The sequence below is a fragment of the Macrobrachium nipponense genome, chromosome 48 (genome assembly GCF_015104395.2).
Source record: "Macrobrachium nipponense isolate FS-2020 chromosome 48, ASM1510439v2, whole genome shotgun sequence".
Classification (NCBI taxonomy): Eukaryota; Metazoa; Arthropoda; class Malacostraca; order Decapoda; family Palaemonidae; genus Macrobrachium; species Macrobrachium nipponense.
This window is the reverse complement of record NC_087223.1, coordinates 20,427,487-20,451,533: the sequence shown is the minus strand read 5'-3', so window position 1 is coordinate 20,451,533 and position 24,047 is coordinate 20,427,487. Positions and strand designations below refer to the sequence as shown.

At 38.1% G+C, this 24,047-nt stretch overlaps 1 protein-coding gene across 6 annotated transcripts in view; it reads left to right on the top strand.

Moving 5' to 3' along the window:
• Positions 1 to 20,614, top strand: part of LOC135205111 (synaptotagmin-15-like) — a 281,770-nt gene extending 261,156 nt beyond the window's left edge. For 4 of the 6 annotated variants that reach the window (XM_064235452.1, XM_064235450.1, XM_064235451.1 and 1 more), the window contains 8 exons: positions 3,724 to 3,885; positions 7,250 to 7,321; positions 9,354 to 9,564; positions 12,877 to 12,970; positions 13,574 to 13,759; positions 14,384 to 14,494; positions 15,093 to 15,294; positions 15,981 to 20,614. In XM_064235452.1, the coding sequence (XP_064091522.1) occupies positions 3,724 to 3,885; positions 7,250 to 7,321; positions 9,354 to 9,564; positions 12,877 to 12,970; positions 13,574 to 13,759; positions 14,384 to 14,494; positions 15,093 to 15,294; positions 15,981 to 16,108 (1,166 nt within the window). In that variant the 3' untranslated portion in view covers positions 16,109 to 20,614. The remainder of the gene's footprint in view (positions 1 to 3,723; positions 3,886 to 7,249; positions 7,322 to 9,353; positions 9,565 to 12,876; positions 12,971 to 13,573; positions 13,760 to 14,383; positions 14,495 to 15,092; positions 15,295 to 15,980) is intronic. The other 2 variants (XM_064235455.1, XM_064235454.1) reach the window with 1 other exon arrangement.
• Positions 20,615 to 24,047: the final 3,433 nt, after the last annotated feature.

Genomic DNA, 24,047 nt, shown 5'->3' with positions numbered 1-24,047 from the left:
AAGCCCAAAGCCCTCCACTGGAGCCTGTGCAAGAAACATCAGCTACCTTGCAGTAATAAGTGTACGAGCACCAACCTGAGGGAGTGATAGAAAACAAACGATCAGGCAAAGATCCTCTGGGACTATGGTATCAGAACGGATAGGGTGATACGTGCAAACAGACCAGACGTGACGTTGATTGACAAAGTCAAGAAGAAAGTATCACTCATTGATGTCGCAATACCATGGGACACCACCGAGTTGAAGAGAAAGAGAGGGAAAAAATGGATAAGTATCAAGATCTGAAAATAGAAATAAGAAGGATATGGGATATGCCAGTGTGGAAAATCGTACCCATAATCATAGGAGCACTAGGCACGATCCCAAGATCCCTGAAAAGGAATCTGGAAAAACTAGAGGCTGAAGTAGCTCCGGGCCTCATGCAGAAGAGTGTGGATCCTAGAAACGGCACACATAGTAAGAAAAGTGATGGACTCCTAAGGATGGCAGGATGCAACCCGGAATCCCACACTATAAATACCACCCAGTCGAATTGAAGGACTGTGATAGAGCAAAAAAAAAAAAAAAAAAAAAAAAAAAAAAAAAAAAAAAAAAAAAAAATCAAAAAAAAAAAAAAAAAAAAAAAAAAAAAAAAAAAAAAAAAATAATAATAATAATAATAATAATATAATAAATAATAAAATGATATTCATTTCAAAGTGCACTGCCAAAAAAATATAAAAGTAAACCGTTCAGTGGTCATTACTCAACACTGAACTGAAAACCACAAAATTATTTCCACCCTGTGAGAAAGATACTTCGTAACTTCGTAAACTATCGATCCCGCCATCATGGTACCATCGTCATGGAAGCCTGGAAGTCCCTCTCTCTCCAAAACTGTCTAATTCCTTCATTATCAAAGTCTAGAGAAGAAGTATAATATCTGCGTGATGAGTTGAGATTCCGTACCTGGTAGTGAGGCGGGTGTGGAGTATCACAGAAGAGGTATGGGGCTTGCAACCTCATCCCAGATCCCAGAAGACTTGATAAGAACCGTAAGGCTTAAATTCATATCTTCTTCCACGCCATCTATGAGAAGAATTATGAAGTATGGACGAATGTCCCTATTATCATTAAGACAATTATGCTTCTGCTATTGTGAGGTCTCAAACTAATTTGATTGTTAATTGTTCATATGATTAAGGGTTGAAATTGCAGTTAGTTTCAGAGAGCACTTATGGGACGGTTTGGAACGTTGTATTGTGCAACTTGATTGCAATTTTGGTGTGCCTGCTGTCAAAGTTTATTATTATTATTATTATTATTAGTTTTTTTTTTTTTTTTTTTTTTTTTGCTCTACACAGTCCTCCAATTCGACTGGGTGGTATTTATAGTGTGGGGTTCCGGGTTGCATCCTGCCTCCTTAAGAGTCCATCACTTTTCTTACTATGTGCGCCGTTTCTAGGATCACACTCTTCTGCATCAGTCCTGGAGCTACTTCAGGCCTCTAGTTTTTCTAGATTCCTTTCAGGGATCTTGGGATCGTGCCTAGTGCTCCTATGATTATGGGTACGATTTCCACTGGCATATCCCATATCCTTTTATTTCTATTTTCAGATCTTGATACTTATCCATTTTTTCCCTCTCTTTCTCTTCAACTCTGGTGTCCCATGGTATTGCGACATCAATGAGTGATACTTTCTTCTTGACTTTCCAATCAACGTCACGTCTGGTCTATTTGCACGTATCACCCTATCCGTTCTGATACCATAGTCCCAGAGGATCTTTGCCTGATCGTTTTCTATCACTCCCTCTGGTTGGTGCTCTTACCACTTATTACTGCAAGATATGCTGATGTTTTCTTGCACAGGCTCCAGTGGAGGGCTTTTGCCCACTGAATCATGCTCTTTTTGTACTGGTGGTTCTGTGCAAGTGCCGTTCATTCGCTTGCTATGTGGTTTATGGTTTCATTTTTCGTATTGCACTTCCTACATATGGGAGAGATGTTATTTCCGTCTATCGTTCTTTGAATATATCTGGTTCTTAGGGCCTGATCTTGTGCCGCTGTTGTCATTCCTTCAGTTTCCTTCTTTAGCTCTCCCCTCTGTAGCCATTGCCATGTGTCATCGCTGGCTAGTCCTTTAGTCTGTCACATGTATTGTCCGTGCATTGGTTTGTTGTGCCAGTCCTCTGTTCTGTTTGTCATTCTCCTGTCTCTGTATATTTCTGGGTCTTCATCTTACTTTTTATTAGTCCTTCTTCCCATGCAACTCTTTAGCCACTCGTCTTCACTGGTTTTCAGATATTGCCCCAGTGCTCTGTTTTCGATGTTGACAGCAGTCCTCTATACTTAGTAGTCCTCTCCCTCCTTCCTTTCGTGTTATGTATAGTCTGTCCGTATTTGCTCTTGGGTGTAGTGCTTTGTGTATTGTCATATGTTTCCTGGTTTTCTGATCTATGGTGCGGAGTTCTGCCTTCGTCCATTCGACTATTCCTGCGCTGTATCTGATTACTGGCACTGCCCATGTGTTTATGGCTTTTATATTATTTCCGGCGTTGAGTTTTGACTTGAGTATCGCCTTGAGTCTCTGCATATATTCTTTCCTGATCGTGTCCTTCATCTCTTGGTGTTTTATATTCCCTCCTTCCATTATTCCCAGGTATTTGTATCCTGTCTCATCTATGTGTTTGATGTTGCTCCCCATCTGGTAGCTTATCCCTTCAGTTCTCGTTACCTTTGCCTTTATGTATGTTGACTAAGGCGCATTTTTCTATTCCAAACAAACTCCATCCGATGTCCCTAGATACAATCCTTACAGTCTGGATTAGGGTATCTATTTCCTTGATGCTTTTACCATACAGCTTGATGTCGTCCATGAACATCAGATGGTTGATTCTGTTGCCTCTTTTCTTGAGTTGGTACCCGGCATCCATCTTCTGTAGTACTTTTGTCATGGGAATCATGGCTACTACGAAGAGTAGTGGGGACAGTGAGTCGCCCTGGAAGATCCCTATCCTGATATTAACCTCTACTAGTCTTATTCCAGAGCTTGTAAGTATTGTATTCCAGTTGCGCATTGTATTTTTGAGGAAGCTGATGGTGTTATTATTATTTATCATTATTTTTTATTATTAGTTTTTATTATTTTATATTATTTTTTAATTATTATTATTATTATTATTTATTATTATTATTATTATTATTATTATTAATTTTAATTAATTATTATTATTATTATTATTATTATTTTACTGATAAATTCATTTTCTCAAGCTTCTTCATGATTAAAAGTAGATTTTAAAAGGTCACTGAAAAACAAACAAAGAAACAAAATGAGTGAGAGAACTTTACCGTTGGGAACTCCACCATATACGGTGGATAGAGCAGACACTACGTTGTCAACGAAAAGAGATATAAAAAGGGATTAGATTAAAAATAAAAGCTAAAATTAACCTCCGATACATAAGCAGTCATGAAGGAAGAGCCGTGTGCAAATAGCTCACTTAAGTTCGTTTGCCTTGATATCTCAGAAAAGATGACAGAAAGTTCCAGTGGAGTTTGTCCTTCAGAAAGACTAAGATTAGTTGAATGATTGAGTCGTAATTATCGTCCATCAGCTAAGTGAATGACGATGCTTCTAACCTTATCGATATTATGTTTCAGTTTTCGTCGTGTGTCCTTGGTATGTGAATTAAAAAAGTATATAAAAGATAGCAATTAAAAACCTCTCTTCTGTATTTCAGCAAGTGGCGGAAGCAGCGGGTCCTCGTCAACGCAGGACTTCGCGTCACCTTCCTCTTCTTCCTTGGCTTCTCTGGGATCCCTGGACACCACAGGGACTCAGGCGAACGCTACGGACAACCGTAGGAGCTCCATCACCGACCTACGAAGGCGCTCGCTGCAAGGTAAGGGTTTGATCGCTGCTACAATTTGGGGTCGGTGTGTGTCTGCTTCGAGTGTTGCATCAGGGGATTATATACAGGTGAAAGATAACCGTTGTTATGTCAGTTTTAGGTATCACTTGAGCCTGCTGTGATTATTGTTGCTTTTGATATTGTTTACGCTGCTTTATAAACACTTTTATTTGATATTATTTTCATCCGCTGCTTTAATTTAGGATAACTGTGGCAACGCTTTGACCAGTGTTTAAACTTTAGGTACGGCGTTGTCCAGTTCTTAGAGAGGTTAGGAGCTTGTGGGTACATAGACTGTAAGAATTCATAGCAGCGAGAAAATATTCCGAGTTTGCAAAGTAAAATCAACTAACTTGAGAGGCGACCTTTTTTGTATTATTTTCACAGCTTTTCTTCATTTGCGATTTGCAACAGCCTAGTAACACCCAGCAGGCGACAACTGCTCAAAAAAAATTATGGCTGATATCCCTTTGGTGTCCTGCTCTGGTATTCTGTGCTTGTCCCGGGGCTAGGCACCATTTTTTTTTCATATTTTAGATTCTTATTCCTAAATCTTATTTGACATCTCCTTGATGAATGGAGTAACTAAGAGCATTGAGGGGCATATATCCTTACAATCTTTAATCTTTATTATAATATCTCTCCTTCTGTGATCAATTTACAGTCCTGTATTTTAATTCCGGTGCATTTCCGGTACATAATCACCTCAGGACCTTAGTTCTTAGTAGTTCTCCCGTGGACCTGAAATACAGCATCAAAACTCTTTCCTTGAGTACATTAATGGCCCGTTTTTGAACCCACATTTTGAGAGCAGTCACTTATAAGATGGTGCAGGATATTCATTCTCTCCTTGAAGGACTCTCCATTATCCTAGAGAAGTTCTCCATATCCGTCATATTTCTATCTAATCGTTTCATATGTCTTTCAACATAGTCCCTTTAACATTCAACGCACTGCTCTTCATTTCAACATCATTCTCTCTCTCTCTCTCTCTCTCTCTCTCTCTCTCTCTCTCTCTCTCTCCTGTATGACTGTTATGCCTCTTCTCGTTACCATATTCATATTATTCTCCGTCCTCTCCTCTATCTTTCATTTTTCTGTATCTACCGATCTCCTTAACCATATTCTTCATAAATATCGGCTATTTGATCTTCCTAATATTGCCTATTGTCTCTTTCTTGCCTTGAGCAGCTTTTTTTTTCTGTTTTTCATAGCCCCAAGAATTTCATCCATTGTCGTCATTCCTCTTCGACAATGAAAATGCCTTGCAGTTATCACAAAGTATTATTCTTCCCCTCCTTCGAACGTGGGTAAGAAAAGGGTATATATTGGGATGCCAGTCCCACTGGTTTCTTCGCTTTCAGAATCACAGTGGCAAAGTAGTTTTTTTTATTTATTATTATTATTATTATTTTTTTGCATAAAATTCCTGTGTCTGTCAATGCAACTATTCCCACATTGCTGAGACTTTCACGTAAATTTTTATTTTTATTTTTCTTTGACCTTTGACCTCTGTTTGTGTTCTTTGTGGTTTGCTTTATTCTGTGAAACTCGAGCTCTCAGGTGAATTCTGATGCCCTTCCCTGTAATTACTGGGCCCTTCCCCAACCCTCCAACACACACACACACACACACACACACACACATCACATCACATCACTATATTGTACCTTCATTACTTTATGTTCGTTGTATTTATTTGTTATTTACTTATCAGATAATTCTCGTATTGTTTCCTTATTTATCACTTTAATATGATAAGTTCTATTGTCAACTAATAATAATAATAATAATAATAATAATAATAATAATAATAATAATAATAATAACAATAATAATAATAATAATAATAATAATAATAATAATAATAATAATAATAATAATAATAATAATAATAGTAATAATAATAATAATATTCTTATTAAAAATAATGGTAGAATTCACAGCGCTTCTAAGATTCGCAAACGACGTAGATCGGGTGCTTGGTCGATAACCTCGAAGTTACCGACGATGTCGCTGCGGCGGATTCTTTTATTATGTGGAGTCCTTGCATGATTAAATATTGCTCCTTCGCTGCACATCGGGAGGGAGAAGCCCAGTTTGAACGTCACACAGGAGACCTTCCTCCTCCCCACCGGTTTCAGGAGAGCAGAAGACGACGCCCCACAACGACCATCGCACCAGAGGGCTCCTGAGGATGATAGAAGCATTAGCTCTCATCCTGAGGACGTCCCTAGTAACTCTGAGGGTGATCGAAGCTCAAGCTCTCGCCCTGAGGACGATCTGGTAGCACGCCCTTCGAGGGGGCCTCCACCATCACCAACAAAGATGAGGCTCCGCCCACGAAGAGGACAGCCAACCAGCAACCGGCCCCCTGATGACATCGCTCGTGACGTCATAGGTATTGCCCAATGAAAAGTGAGGTACCCATCTCTTCAAAACACCCGAATGCAATAGCGTGCATCCATGATCCATCCGACACAGGCCATTGCACTCAGCGATCCCGTCCCGAAGATGGCCAAACGAGGTGGCCGAAACATGTAGACGCCTTTAGAAAACCAGAAAAGAAGAAAAAACAAGGACTACTGGATAGACCCCCCTGACGACTACGGCCTGTTCCTGACCTACGAAACACACCTGCATACCTGTTGATGACCCCAGCCTGTCCCTGATAACCAGTTTGCCTTTGATAACACCAGCCCGAAATCCCGTTGACGACCTACAGCACGATGAATATTGGACAGCTGCTTCATAATACCAGCGTGCCAGAAAGACAAATCATAAGGAGAATTGAAAGATTATTGTATAAAATCAATTCTGTGAATTCTGCCATTATTCTTAATAAAACTTGTTTGAAAGAAGGTCTGTTTCCAGCATACATCAATAATACAATAATAATAATAATAATAATAATAATAATAATAATAATAATAGTATGTCAACACTTATAATGTTACCACCTGCAATAGCACGAGTATTTTTCTGAAAGTGGCCTCAAAAGCTACTGCGTCTGTTCAAGGAATGTGATACATAGGTATTCAGTATTAGGTTTCAACAGGTGTAGTTTATTGGAGTTTATATTAAATGCAATATATATGGGTTGCATGACTGCAGAAGACTAATGCAGGTCAGGTTGTAAATATGTCAAGAGTTGGGAATTGTGGATTCCATTTGGAGAGGTCGCATCTCACTGCAGACACTGCTTGTTGGTGGAAATATGTGTAATATCATCTTTATTTTATTAAATTAAATAACTGATTTTAATATGTAACTTTATCACCTATTCACCACATAAATGACATTCTCATTACCCTCATTAATGAAGCAGAGGTTATTTTTTTTTTGGTTCGTGCAGTTTATATGAAGTACAAGAGAAGTTCATCTTGCATGGCAATCCATACTCTAGATGGGTCAACTGCCAACCAAGGTGAGAATAGGGGTGTTCATGTGTCCAAATTTGGTGATTTTTTTCCCCTATATATCTGTCCCCCCATTTTATAAATATTTTTGTGACTTTCATATCTAGTTAAATCCGTGTCCCAAGCACAACAAACTAATATTTAATCATTTTGCTGTGGAATACCCAGGGATTTGTCTAAAAAGCTGTTTCAGAGCAATGACCCTTTTCTTGAGCTAAGAGTGAACTGGGGCATTCCAGAATATGACCTGTCTTGATGTCCCATTCCTTGACAGCAGTCATCATAAAACTGACTCCATTTTCTGTGTTTACACTGACAGCCATCAGTTTTTTTTTTTGTCCATTGACATTGATGATTGTACACCTACCTCCTTTTTCTGATCCATGACCCCGTTGATGGTTTCATTATTCGACCTTTGACACGGCTGACTGGCCTTAACCACTGGTCCCCTATTTTTCTTTTTCTCTGTCCTTACACCAGTGGCATTCAGCTAACTTTTTTCTTTGGCACCAACAACCACAAGCTTTTCCCATTTTCTGTTCCTTGGGACCAACAGCCAAATGACTTTCTCCATTTTTTGTACCAGAAGACTGTGAATACCCCATACAGCTTACTGTATTCTCTGTGTCAGAAGACTGTGACCACACCTAAGTAGCAGCCATACAGCTTACTGCATTCTCTGTGCCGTGGCACTGACGGTCATAAAACTAACTTTACTTTTTGTGCCATGTCACCAAAGGTTCTCTAAGACTCGTGCTATAAACCCTTACTGCATTGTGTACAGCATCAACAAATATCTGTTTTTTGAGTGTGCAATTAGGAATTAACCTATCACTTTAATGAAAATACCCTGTGTGTGTGTGTGTGTGTGTCCCATTTCTCTTCTTCATTTTGAGTGTCAAGTGCCACTTGATATACTCTATAATCGTAGACCTTCGTTTTCAAAGAGAGCCAAGATATTTTTAATGCCAGAGTCCCACTAGGTCGTTTTCTGATACCTCAATTCTAAACTTCACACACCAAGTAGGCAAACGTTTGTGACAGATTTGTGTGTGGGTGTGAGTCATCACCTTAATGGACAGGCATGTTTATTTTGTACTGCTGGAACGTTTCAGCTTTGAGGAAATGTGAAGTTCGTGCTATACGCTTTTTCATTTTGACTGTGGGGTCCAACGTCTTCATGTAAAATCTCAATATACAATACACAGACAGCCTTTAAAAGTTAAGGCTTCAATATTATATGTTTCCATACTACTATATTGTTTTATTTGTTTTACTGATTCATTTTGAATGTGAAGAGACAGTGCAGATGTCAATTTTTCTACTACACCTTTAACTTTAGTTTTTAAATGTCTTCCGACGAAAATCCTTTTCGAACCTGAACGCTAAGACTTATCATTTTTGTTAGTGTAGTCGCTGTCTCATCCTCAAGGAGTTACCTTTCCATCGTCTAACCAGAGCCCCAACTGGTTAGACCATCTAAAGGTAACGCCTCGAGGACGAGACAGCGACTACCAAGAAATAGGTTTTTCATACGTTAAAACTTGCTTATTTTTGGTAGCAAAACGTTAACACGACAAACACAATTGGGCCGAAAAGTGAAATCATTCTCCTTAATTCACCGCCACTTATAAATGTCTATTCATTCACTGTGGCATTACTCAACTCGCGAGAGAATACGCCCAAACGACAGAGTTTCATTTCCTTAGTGGTTTTTAAAAAAATCATTGTCTTTGTGTTTTCCATTGACTCAAAGCAGTTAAACACTTGTCAGTTTGATTTCTGTCAAGACCTGTAAACAAGGCAAACAGTTAATGGTTTTTATGTAAGTAACCTTGATATTGATATTATAAGTACTAAGCAGAAACAGGAAAATATTTGATAACAGTATCGAGAATCTATCCTTCTGTTACAAAATGTTATGAAAGTTAGTTTACAGATAATTTACCATCCAATACAGACAGTTTTAATGTCCCGTCTATCATAAAACAAAAAATATCTTAATAAATCCCAAATGAAAACCTGGTTGGTTCCTTACAGGCTACAGCTTGGGCACACTGAACCCCGAGCTCTACAGGATCCCCGACCACTTGGACGACCCTGGCACCTACCCTCCCGGGCATCTGGGTCGGGTATTCCTGACCCTCCACTACCACAGCAACACGGAGAAGCTTCAGGTGGGACTCCTCAGGATCAAGAACTTGCCGTCTCGAACGTTTGGGTCGACCAACGCCTGCGATCCTTACGTCAGGTGAGGGAGAGAGAAGGAGTTCGACTTGAAAGAGTAATCATTCTAAGTTGTATTTACTTTAGGATGTCCTTGCTTGGAAAATGTCTTCTTCTTCTTCGTGGATTTCTACTTCCTTTCTTTGAATCTCCAGCCGAGAAGGCTTATGGGCAAAAGGGAAACCACTGAATGAGGTGGCTAGCTGAGTTGTACTCTGCAGTTAAGCAGAGATCTGTCCCCTCTCAGGTTTTTTTATGCTTCTCGTGTTACACAAAACCTTCCAGATTTCGGAATTTATCAATAAAAATGCTTTTTTCTAAGTTTGGAACTTTATTTTTTTGGTTAGTTTGAGGCTTTACAGACAAATATTTTTCTATTTTCACAGAGGTTCTATTCTGCTTGAGTTTGGCTACTCGCTGGAATTCACTGAACGAGAAGAATAAGATTTACAAGGAGTTGCAAAGATTAGGATGTCTCAAAGACTTGTTAGTCCATCCCAAGAGGAGACATCGTGTGCTCACTTATTTTATGTAGGAGCAGGTTTTACTGTGCATTCACAGTGTCCTTCTAATGATTTTGTCTAACTTTCTTTTAAACTCTTTCACACTGTTGTTGTTTACAACTTCTGGTGGTAGTTTATTCCAAGTGTCACATATCTTGTATGTGAAGACGTTCTCACAGTGGGATGTGTTGTATCTCTTCAGCTCTAGTCTCCATCAATTATTTCCTGTCTGGTTTTCGTTTAATGTAAATAGGTTACTGTCTACTTTTGTTGTTTTGCCTTTCAGTATTTTGAATGCTTCTATTAGGTGTCCTCGCAACCGTCGTGTTTCTAAGCCGTACATGTTCAGGCGAAGAAGAAATGAGAGAGAGAGAGAGAGAGAGAGAGAGAGAGAGAGAGAGAGAGAGAGAGAGAGAGAGGCCTGCCTAAGAGCTTGATTATAGCCTGCTGCAAGCCCAGATATACTGCCCCAACACGTTTCCCTGTGTACCTGTCTGAAGCTGCGAACACAAGTCCCCTTGTGATAGACAATCTGTCGAGAGATCTGCTTGATGAATCTGTTATTAAAGCATCAGCAACAACAGTGCCTGGTTGAATTAAGCATCTAGGATGCCTTTAATGGCGTTGATGAGGAGATGGTTTGAAAGAGGTGAAGTGACCCTGAAGGGACTGATAGATTGATTGGTTCGAAAAAAAGGGGCGTGGCGCTAATCAAGGTCACTGCTGTGGTTGGAAGGAAACCAGGTTGGTATTGAAACTGAAAGGGAAATAAGTATTGTTATTATTGTTGTTATTATTATTATTCAGTGCTCCAACTTTTAAAACTGATACTTAGACTGACAAATTACAAATCAATGAATCGAATATCTTAAACTAAAATTATTCAGAGGTATGAAAAAAACACATAGGAAATTTGAACAGTCTCAATGCCATATGAGAGAGAGAGAGAGAGAGAGAGAGAGAGGAGAGAGAGAGAGAGAGAGAGAGACTGGGGTATATAGCCTTGTCAATATAATTTCCAGAAATGACCTGGAAACAACTTCCGGTCAAAGGGTCATGATAACCTTCTACATGATACATCTTGGAATGCGAAGGCCTTAGTTAACAGCTTTCAATTGATTGCCACCACGTAGGAGTTCCTTGGATTCCTTGAGAGTTATACAACAGACCTTCGAAGAGAGTAGTGGGAAGGCGTGACCCCTCGCCAAAGAATGTTTTTATTGTCTTTGGCACAGGGTGTGATCAGTTTCGGTGGATGTAGCCATTGGCTGACAACCTCACCGGAGTAATCATTGCTTAGTGTGGGGAGGTTTCCTGCTCGTTCCATATTCAGGACTGGAATGGGTATAGGATTAACTCCTATATCTTGTAAAAAGAAATGAGTAAATATTATTATTGGAAATGGTTTCCTTCATCTGATAAGTTCCAACTCTCGTCTTGCTTCTGTTTTTCTAAAATATAACCTTCTCTTCTTCAAAAGGCAGATTTCTCGTTTCATTCAGGGTTAAGACCACCTTTCTCTCCTATTCAGTGTCTCGGTTTGCTCGAGCCTGGGCTAGAAAAGGGTATCAATTTACCTGTCCCCCTTGTCCACTCAAAAGAAGATTCTTGCTAGACCTATCATCAAAACTTCTGAAATCTCCCCAGTAATAAGCATACTGCTGCTGCCGGATGTACGATGACTCAGAGAACTTTTATCTACTATCTACTTTCCCCATCAGCATATATAGGAGTCATAAGTTTATAATGAACCTTCTTATCACTCTCTCAATAAGGTTCATATAGATACTGCCAACCGATTGGGAGAAGACCTTCGCGTCCCTGTGATAGTGTATTGATTGTTTGCTGTGCCAACAGGTTTATTGGAATGGTAGAGATTATGGAAAGATAAGCCAAATGGTAAATGGCTAAGTTACTTATTCATCTGTTTTGGTTCTTCTTAATTCATACTAAAAGCATAGGATTCCTGCGCCAAGATGCTGGTAAAACTGCAAGAACTATGCAGTCGTATCGCACTCATAATATAGCACGTACATTTTGTATATTATTAAAATATAGTGCCTCCTGAATGTGATTAAATATAGGTAGCAAAATGTGAGCCTCATATCAGAACAGATTTCGGTTAGTAGTAATAGAAGCCTTTGAAACGGCTCCCCTGGTTGTTTAATTTCTCCTTTCGTGCATAGGCAAGTCTCTTAAGCTACGAGAATGCACACAGTGTAGAGATACAGGCATCTCAGGCAACAAAGGCAGTGAAATTTGTTCCCTGTTGAAATAAAGCTTCTGGAAGATGGCTAAGGAAGGTTGTTTTGTTGATTAAATGAAAATTTTGGATAGAAGACAAAATATTCAGAAGATTTCTGACAAAATATCAGGATGTCTCATATCAGCTAGAGCCTATGGCTGTAAAAACTAAACAGGAGACTTCAGCCATATTCTGTAGGCTTTGAAAGTTCAGTGGCAGCTTCCTAGAAGAGGAAAGATGACCTGAGGTCTACAAAATATCTAGCAGTTGGTGGTTTATGCAGGACATGTTGCGCCAAGAATGAAATTAGGAGGTTTTCAGGTGTCCGGCAACTTTCAGGCTTTAGAACTTTCTGTTATTAAAACATTTGATTCAGTAAAATGTTTAAATCTCAAGTATCTGTTCTCTGGGAAGTGAGTGAAGACAGTTAGTTATTGGGCATTTTGAGCATGACTTAGTACAACATTCCAATGATTATTTAAAAAGTATTTGCAAGTTGCATGGCGTACAGTGTTTTATTAGAAGTGCCTTCAATTAAAAATGTACATCATATCATGCTTTATTTACTCATGATGTACAATTTTGGCAGGCTGAGCGTACTACCTGATGAGCGCCGCTACCTGCAGACAAAGATGAAGAAGAAGACTTGCAACCCCGTATTTGACGAACATTTCGGATTTCACGTAAGATATACCTCTTTATCTTCAGTTTCACATATAAAATGTGTATAATATGTATATGTAAATGTGTATATAACTGTGTATTCTCAAGCCAAAGATGTCTCCTTTTTTTTTTTTTTTAATAAAAGCCAGATTCACTTTGATATATAGTCAATGGTTTTGCAATACCTACTGGTTCAAGAAATTCAACTGTTTCTGATGTCATTCTTTGAAGTCTTTCCTCCTTTTAATATTTTTTTGGATATGTTTTCTCATCTAAAAGCCTTGAATTCCGGATAGGAAGTTCATTAAGAAATTCCCCTTTCAAGTCTGCACCAAGCTTCTTTAGGTGTACATTCTACCTCTTGTAGCTAGGATCAGACACTAGAAGTCTAAAACACCAAAATTTTTAGGCATATGCTGTATCTTCTGTACCTAGGATCAGACACTAGAGGACTTTAACACACCAGACTTCTTCAGTAATATACCTCCTGTAGCTAGGATCAGGCACTGGAAGACTTTAACACAATAAATTTCTTAAGGCATACATTCTACCTCTTGTAACCAGGCTCAGGCACCAGAACACATTAGTCTAGCCTTATTTTAATTCTCATTCTGATTCCACAGATCCCCCTTCGGTGCGTGGAGGAACGGACTCTGCGAGTGAGCGTTTTCGACGGTGGACGCCACAAACGCCAGCCGGCCATCGGTCACGTGGCTTTCACCCTGGCCCAGGTTTTAGCTGACTCAGCAGCTGCTGTCGCCTCTCCTACACCCAATACCAACAACGTCCTCGTCCGAGATTTAACACGGGTCAGTTTATGTGAAGTTGCTGCTGTAAGTCTGCTGAGAAATGAAGGTCGTAGTAGATGCAGACATAATGTATGGTTACTGTTGCAGCCAGTCACTTGTATCCAATTGATATTGATTAATTAGTCGTCATTAATAGTTATTTTTTAATCTTGTCACCAAGAAGGTGATTTGATGGCCTTGTTACTAGTGTGCTTTGTAGAACCCTGGTCGTAGACCATACGAGTAATTTAAGGCTAAAAGTATATCTTGTAGTCATAATATATATGTACTGAAGAAATATATTTGCATGGCTTGCAAAATATGTTTATTGAGAAAGCAGTTTTAGAGATTTTAAAGACAAAGGGTCAGCTTCAAGGCTATAATTTTGTAGTATTCACAAATGGTGATACTCCATATGCATACACATTTATAAAATACTATTCAGTATACGTATACTTTTAGAAGTATTGTATTTTCCCCATATCAGATTTGCTACTCCATGTAACACCTGTGATGTGTAACACAATCAACAAATGTAAGAATTATTGTATGGTTGCATTTGTTTAATATATTAAGAGTCCATTGTTTATACATTGCATTTTCCTTTCAATTCCAAGTCCCTAACGCCACACTATCCATCCACAGGAAGAAGAATGCGCCACATCTTCGGAATTAGGGGAGGTGTTGGTTTCCCTGACTTACAATGATCACCTCCATCGTCTCACTATTACTGTCTTCCAAGCTAAAGGAATCAAGGTAGAGGGTTCCTCAGTTACCATATACTAACCTAACCTAACCTAACCTTACTGTATACTAACCTAACCTAACCTAACCTCTCAGTTACTGTATAGAAGAAAGTTTTAGTCACCATTAATCTTGAAGCACCAAGTCATTCCAGGGGCTTAGTTTGCATGAAGTTCAAAAGAGGTTCCTGGCAGATAGGAAACTTTAAATTTGATTATGGATGTATTTTCTAGTCAAGTTTGGTTGTTGTAGTTTTTAGTCTTCATGGGAGTTTGTGAAAAGTACATGAAAATTAGCTGAGGCCAGTTTTACACTTCTTGAAAAACGGATGTATCCTCGGTAGTTGCAGTTACTGGAACTTTGCCCGTTTTCAAGGCTTACTGAGTGAATCGTGATCAATGCATACAAGATTAGATGTTCAAAATTATATTTTAAAAGGCTTTATATGAAATTAGATACAAGTTATCATCTAGAAAGGATCTTAGGAAAAGTATGAAATTTAAGAAGAATCCCGCACAGCATTGGAGCCATTAATGATAATCATGATAATAATAATTCACCTCTTTTTCCTATTTTCCTTAACAAGGTCATTCACTTCCCCGTTTTCCAGGTGAACGAAGGAGAGACAGTCTCCTACATGAAGGTGTCACTGATGAACCAAAGGCGCGCAGTGAAGACCAAGAAAACGGCAGTGGTAGCCGCAGGGGAGGAACCTCAATACAACGAGTCCTTCCACTTCAGACCCCCTCCAGAAATGGATGGGGTCCACCTCTCACTCCAGTTGCATCTAGCAGCCAACTCGAATGCCAAAGGTGGGACCTTTTGCTTTTGATTGGGAAGTGATTTGAGTGGGTTATAGCCCTGAATTTTTTCATTCATAAACTTGTTTTGGACACTAAGTCATTCATTCATGTAATGAGAGTTAGGTAGCTTTTCCATCTGATTTTGAGAAGTGCTTTCTCTAATATCAAGATCAATATATTAAGTTGAATAAGCTTAAAAACTCAAGTATCTTTTTTCCAGACAGGCGAAATTGTACAATGCATTGAATTAACAGCTATTATATTTGCTTCAATCAGTTAAATCATTTCTATCTTATTATTAAAACTCTACTAGTTTTAAAAGCAAAAATTGTTTCTGCTTGTATCTTTTTAATCTCGCCCTCGTGACTGTGGCACTTTCCAGTATCTTAGTAGCCAATAATAATGATACCAGAGTCATCTGTATTTCATTTGACTTTAATTGAATAAATGTTTAAAATATGGGCTATATGACCTGGCACTAAAACGTGGGAGGCCATTCAGTGCCATTCTGCTATCGCGTCATTTAGAATTGATCTTTGTCAGGTCCCTATTAAGGTACACAGCACTCTTTCGATTTCCTAAGGAGTGATATCAACCCTGAAGTTCAAATTTTCAACATAAGGGCTATGTACTATGACGATTCTGACCTCTGGAAGCCAGCCAGCATTCATCTTAATCCCTCTGGAACATTCCAGGTCGCGTGTTGGGCCGGGTCGTCATCGGGTCCTTCATGTTCGCGAGAGGCCGGGCGCTGAACCACTGGAACGAAGTGTTGTCGACTCCCAAAGAGGCCATTCAGTATTGGCATCCTCTCACAGAGTAATCCTCTGATAAGCCTCTCCTTCGTACAGAGAAGACACTTACCTCTCCCCCAATCTTCGTAACCACTCGCACAGCAAAGCCTACGCTTCTGTTATATGAGTCGATGCTAGTCTCTTCTTGTAAGCAACTGGAAAATGGGAAGTCAAAGTGACGAGACATGAATATCTGATGGAAATGATTACTCATTACAGTCTACACGGTTCTACCTGTTAATCATATCATATGTATTATCATCCTCCTTGTGTTAAGCAGGTAAACAGCTGGGACTGGGTGATTATTTTGAGCCAAGGGCTATAATTCCTCAGTAGTGGTTGATTAACTAGTCACTACCTGATCTCATTACTTGTTAAGTGATACTGTTGTATTTTTTTTTTCATTTTTTCAAATGAAGTTTGAACCCCATTCTGTAGGTTTCAGTATTGTTCTAGATGTGGATCATTCATCTTGTAGTACAGTATGATTGTTTGTTTTAGATCAAAGGAAGATTTTTTGGGCCATTCTTAGTCCTGCAGGAATTGCAAGAGTTCTGGTCCCTGTCCCTAGATGACCTGAATTTAGTTAAATGGCTTAGTCCATGAGTTTTAATATATACACAGCTGAATCTCATTTGTTTTCAGTATAACAGTCACTGAGCCACTCGAATCATGATCAGCTGTTTACCTCAGAAAAATAAGGAAGATTGTTTAGGTATAAGTAAGGCTTAGTAAACATGTCTATGTAGTGGACTCGCTGCATGATAGTTGCTTGCCTACATAACAACCTGTATTCCTTTGGAGCCTCCTCCAGTCCATCAATTGTTCCTTTCATTCTGCATCTGAGGCAGCCAGAGAGTTGAACGTTACACCTAGGTCATCGAGAGAAGCCATCCTTCGATAGCAATGTAGAGCAAACTAGAGATAGCGCAGATGTAGTGAAAAAATAACAAAAAAGAATATCCTGAGATATACTCAGTGATGACTCACATCATAGGCAGAGATATGTAAACCCCCCTTCCCTCCCTCTCTCCCTCCCTTGAACTTAAACGTAAACAAGAACATAGATATTGTTCAGTAGGTGATAAAGTATACTCATGTCAGAGTGGTGTGTGTAGATGTGTAGAAGTTTTAGTTTTTATTGTAGGGACAAAGTGTAGAGCTTCTAGGTTAATGAGTTTGAGAGACAGATTTCAATTATTCACTCAAGTAACAGGGCCGTTAAAGCATTTGTTTTTTTTAGCTTTTTTCATCCATTTCAGGGCTAAAAGGCTTTCTAGAGCTACAGCTGCATTGTAGAGCATGTATCATAGAGGTTAAAATTCAAATTTAGCTCTGTGGATGCATTTCAAAACTGCTGATGCATTCCCAAAGATAAGTGCATTCTTATACGTTTGTCATTGCATCTACAGAGCTATTGATATATTTCTAGAGTCACTGATGCATTCTAGAGCTATCAATGCATGTTGAACTACTCTTGCATTTAAAAACTACAAAAGCACTTTTAGAGCTATACTTAGGGCTGGTTATACAGTTATCTTAGGCAGGAAGTTCAGCACTTGGAGGATGGACGAAGGAAGTCTTTAGCATAAATATAAAAGTATGCTATTATGTGAAGTTGAACAATAGAAACCAGTAGCAAATCGTAGAGAAACTTAGGTGCAATAACTAACAATACAGCCGTATCAGTACTTTGCTTAACCACTCAGCCTAGTGTGATGCTCAGGTAACTGTGACTCATCCTCGAGAGAGGTTCAAGTCACGGAGTGCTGGTGATCACACTTGGCTGTGTTTCGACATATCTTGCACAGAGTTGCATAGTTGTACAAAAGCCGTAACAAGGTAGCTCTTAGGCCTTCTTTGAATTGTGTTTTATTTCTTGATAATCACCAACGAGTCATTCCCGTGATCACAAGGTGGTGGCTGGCATCTTTTGAACAGATATCAACCGCAGTAAGCGCACGATTGAATATCTGTTTTATATTTATACAGTACACACTTCATATACTCATAAGTTCTAGATGAATTGCATAATTACTGTAGGGTATGTATTGTGTGTAGTTGTATACGTTAAAATACATACATGTGATCAGTATATGTATGTGATTAAGATAAAGACCTCAGCCTACAGGTAAAAATGGCTACTTTTGTTACCATCATGATTATATAAGCACTGGATATGGAATATATTCTCTGTCTGTTAGTCTGCCATATCAGAATCTCTCCTGAGTATGTGGTCAGCTCAAAAACCTTCACAATAACTAAATATGGCTTCAGTCAAACTTCAAGTCTTGTATATTTTGAGGGTGACAAAAAGAGGTCTTGGAGCAGGGAGTAACTCGTCTGGTTCTTTTACATCTGAACAAATATATTATATATATAATATAGATACATTATGATATATTCAGAGTCTCGTCGTGCATCTGGTATTCGCAGATACATAGGAAATTGTCGCCTTATCTGTAATATCTTAATCTTTTGTGGGCATCTGAGCGGGAAACGGTTTACATGTTACTGGAGTTTAAAATCTTTAAAAGGGATTAGGTTGCTTAAAAATATTTACCTGGCTGGAAATACGTATCACCATGTAAGCCGGATTCCGCTTAGCAAAAGTATTACTATTATATGTCAGCTGTGAATGAAACGGTACATGGATGATGTCAAGTTATGTTAAAGAATGAACTTCCTTTTAATTATACCTTTCGCAAAAAAAAGGCTACTCAACGATCACGGTCCATTCTTGTACTGTTTCAGAAACGGTGACATCCACTGATTTGTATGAGAGCGAAAAGCTTTTTTTTTTCTCCTGAATCGTATGAATGCACTGTGCAGGAATCCATATGTGCTTGCTTTAGCAGACGATAGTACATTTGTGTTATATATTTTTTTAGGGAGTGCTGCAGTGCGGTAATATTACACACACAATAGATCAAATTCTAGTTGGAAGTGGCAGTCAGGGCAGAGTACCTCTCGGAATCTACTTCACAGAAGTCTCCTGAATTCATTCTTCAGATGCAGATTCTGTGTCGACAGTGAGACACATTCAAATGGCTTGTTTTAAACTTGACTAGAAGCTGTCCCTCAACTTTTATTTAGGCAAACTCAAACTCAAATGAAAGAACTGATTTGAGATCTAACTACTTGGAGTGAGAGTTTGACATAGAAATTTTTATGATGATGATGGCCCACTTTCAGTCTTTCAGTTAGCTTTTCTTAAATATTCCCATTTCTAGTTTTCAACTCTTCAGCAGTGGCCCTTTTTTTTTTTCTTAAGAATGAAGGTATATAAGTAAAAAACTTGGGACTATGCAGCCTTAACATGCATTTGTACTGGAAAGAATTTCAAATTTCTTGACTGTATTTTGTTTAAGAAAGATTCTTAGATCAAAGGTACCACCTTCTTGAAGTTCGTACGAGGGGCTTTATACAATAGCTCCCAACTTCCCGAAATTTATTAAGAGGGATGTTATATATTTACGTAACACTTCACATTCCTGCTCATACAGAGACACTGAAAGAGTAACTTTTGTCATACTGATTCTTATAGGTAAATACCCAAGGTGACAAGCTCCTACACTGCATTTGCTTTCTTCCCTTCATATTTCAGAAACTGAATCTCTCTGTGATGTAGATTCTCTGACAATTCAGCCATTGATGCCTTACAATAACTATTAATTTTATGTAGAAGATGCAAACTAATATTACACCTATGTTTTGTGCATGTGTGTGTGCATGTGTGTGTGTGTGTGTGTGTGTGGCTGTAGAGTAATGGAAGATGTACATCTGTAAGTGTGCATGCATTTGACAAACAGTATTATACCCTGACGTGATAGAGCTTGTTCCAAACGTAGAGTTGTGACTGATTTAGATTATATAACATTGTCACTCATGAGGTAGTAGTCATTCAGGAGTCGACACGAATAAAAAAACAAATAAAAAATACAATAACAAAGACAGTTACATGATATTACTAGTCTGTATGGCGCATACATAATAAGTGTAGTATTATGTAAATAGAATATAAGGTAAAGGAGTCGTTTTCTTTTGTCACTTTCAGATTAGATGTGAAATTCTAGTTTGTTTTTTGTTGACAAAACAGTTTGAGAATTATTTATTAGATTGATTAATATTACTGAGACAAGTGTGCTGGTTCTGTATATTATTTGATGCAATTAGTATTATTGTTATGATTATCAATATCATGATTATTTATATATCATTGTAGAATTGTCTTCATGGTGATGTAATTCGGTTTAGTGTTTTTAAATTCACTATTAAGGTTCATTATACATCCTTATCATCATTTCAGTTCACCAAATATCATTCCTTTTCATGTTGATTATTGTTTTACTTAACTTGATACTACAGTAAGAGTGATCAGTTCAGTCATTACAACATGTAAATACATTTAGCTTTACGATTATCTCATGGTTGTATCAGAAAGCATATAGAAGATATAATATGATATACTACATACTAATCAAGTATCAGCAAAGTTTACAAAGTACGACATAGAGTATATTATTCTAAAGAAAGCTGTTTTATTCCTACCCTTTGGATAACTTTCTTGGGTCTCAAGTCTTCTTTGTAACCCATCTGAATGGAATTGGACCACTTCATGTATGCTATATATACTGTAAGGAGGTGCTGTTGACAGTGTGCCATGCTGAGGTTGTTTGCATAGCCACCTCCTCACAAATAATTGCTTTGCTTTCTCCCTTTTAGTTTTCATGACTTCTTTTTTAGTCTCCTCCAATCTTTTGCTGTCCAACTTCTTTGTTCAGATCCTTTAGACAAGCCACAGTAGAGTAGAAATATTTTCACAGTGGCTCATTGAACTTTATGAAAATATCATAACCATCCAATTAGCATTTTGGGGAAGGTTCACCTTCGTCCAAAGACCTACACTTTTATCATTATTGTTAAAATTGCTCTGGGTTTTGGAATTTTTATTCTACTAATTCAAAACTTCTTTTTTATTTGTCCGTTTTTTTTTATTTAAATGCAATTTAGTTTCAGTTGTTTGCTTTCTCTTGTTCTTAGGTATGAAAGCAAGCAGTGAGTACCTTCAGATATGCCAAGGGTTTCTTCAAAATATAAATTTATAGTTGGTTTTAACCCATTGTTAATACGCAGTATTGAGGGTGTACAGTGTGGAAGTATTCATAAGGTATGTAAAGATTAAGTTGCAACTTTTCTAGGAAATTTTGTATGGATTTTAGTCCAGATTCTTTGCAGGGAAATTTTTCAGTTGGCTGAGACACCAGTTTGTATTTCTACACAAACTAATTCACATGCCAGTCATCTTAGACTCTCGTAGCCTCCCATGTTAAGTAAAACTATCTTTGAATTCACTTCGTGATTCCTATAGCAGTCTGAGAACAGCCTGAGACTATTCAAATGAATTCGAATAATCAGTGCACGGATTTCCACCAATCGTTTAGGTCCTGAGGTAACATTCATTGGCAACATCACTCATTGGAAAGAAAAGCAAATGGCCTGTTGGCTACAGATCTGAGCATTGAAAAGTGTTGTACATGAAATTTAATCATTCTGTGATGCATTACTTACCTCTGCCTACAATGGTAGCTGAATTTGGTATCATTCCTTCTTTCAGTTGTTTTGATTAGCGAATTACAACACTGATTTACAGAGCTTGCTTAGCAGATTGCAGTATCAGTAAGTCTAGAGAGGTTATTCCAAATAAATGTAAGGAAAACTGAAACATGAGGAGAAAGTATCCACAAAGGATTGAAACAGTATCAGTTAGAACAAAGATTAAGGAGGTCGAGTCTTTCATATATTTTTGAACAGTGATATCTGGTGTAGATTAACTTAACTTGGAAATTAAAGAAAGTCTTAAAAAGATAAATCAACCAATGGGCACGATGTATAAGGTATGTATAGTACAGTCAAAACAGTTGTATAAATCTTATAGGAAAATCACTGGGTCTAGAAGGTATAGAAGATCAATTCTGCAGACGACAAATAAATGCTGGTTATAGACTAAAGCAACATTGGCAATTATTGTGATACAGAATTGTTCAATGGATATGTGCAACATACGTAGGTTAATGATATGGATCAAGGATATATCTTGATAAACAGCAACGAGGATACCAAAAATAATATAAAAAAACATAAGGCCACATATGACAAATGTCTCACAATGTTAGTAGAGAAAATACGTGTAGATCATAACAATCAACCAAAGTTTGACATGTCAGTTATGACATTCAACATCAAATTATGTAACAGAAGATGAAAGACAGAGAAGAACACACAGAAATTAGATAAAAAAAAGACAAAGAAACCATGAGTAAGTTGGTTATGCAAGATTTAAGAGGTGCCGTTACATAGGCAAACCTTTGAGAAGAAGAGGAAGAAGAAGGTTTCTTAGTTGACTTTTGCGTCTTTGTTCGTGAGTGAAGACCGCCTTAATTTATTTAATTTCTCGATTTCTCTCGTTCAAATTGAGGAGAGATTCGTCTAACGTGGTAAATTATTAATTGATCGTTTACTTGGTCCACAGGAATTATATATGGTAGAATTGAATCCTTATATAGGTGATGCCAGAGTAGAAGGGTTTAGTGAAATTTGAGAATCCATTTTGGAGTGACTTAAGGTTATTTTAGAGGTCGTTTGAGAGGTTTAACGATATATATATATATATATATATATATATATATATATATATATATAATATATATATATACTCACTCAATTACATACATGCATGTACGCGTGCGTGTACGTGGAAATAGTAGTTCCTTCCATCCACCAGCCCGCATCCATCTTCAACAACCAGTATAATCATAACCATCAATTTGAATAATCCCAAACCTGAATTATGCGACGAAAACAGCCACTTCATCGAAGTGTAAAAATATTTGATAAGCATCCCTGGATAGCTGGGAATATTAAAAAGTATATGAATGATAAAAATATGTAATAAGCATCGTAGCTCTGCCCCAGAGACCAAGAATGAATGAGAAAAATCCTGGCCTTTATTTCCGGTACATGGAGCCATTGAGTCTAGCGTGCAATTTGAAAGAAAAAGCTTATAATCAGGTCCGATGACGCATGCGCGCGTGGGGGGCCCATCCCACCCGAATGATAATCTTCTGGTGGTTCAGTTTTGTGGACATATTTCGGCGCTGAACTTTGATTAGCCGTAGGTAAAAAAGACTGAAGATTCCAGTGTGAAGTTGTCAAATCACTTTACGAAAGAAATCGAGTCGTGTCTCTTATTTTTTAACGGCCGAAATGAGACGTTTTTCGAAGGCTTCTCAAGGACGTGCTGTCTTGCAAGTGTTTAGGGTTAAGTCTGAGTCGTGATGACTCTGTATATACTTCTTTCAATTTGGCATTTTTCTATGCCGTTTTGTCATGCGAATTGAAGACCTGTTTAATGTGAGGTTCGTGTCTGAGCCAATCCTCATTTTTTGGAGTTTTACTTTGTAATACTCGCGACAGGTTATTTTTTTATCTATGATCGTAGTACGACTTGACTCTACTTACTGGTTTCTAGTTATAGATCATTTTTCTATCGATATTTATATTTTTTGTTAAAGGGAAATGAGGATCTGTTATATACCAGCTGTTTGGCAAGACCTAAGGCGCTATATCAAATAGGTTACTCATTTCAATATACCTTTATTTCCTCCATATTATGACCGCAATATTCTTAGTACTAGTCCCTCGCTCTGATTTGGGCAACCTGTTTCCTGTCTTAAGTATTATTTAAATTTTTATAAATTTTTTGTCACGCCATATGTAGGTCGCCTGGGTAATATGTGGCGGACATTTGAGAATCAAGTCAAGTAATTGGGTTATTGTGGGCGGATGGGATCTGTCGTGATGTCGAATTTCATTTGGCTGAAGACTTGATCGTCTATCTCTCTCTCTCTCTCTCTCTCTCTTTTGGTCAGTTTCATCAGTTTCTCGTCCCCGAAGAGTACTGCTGCA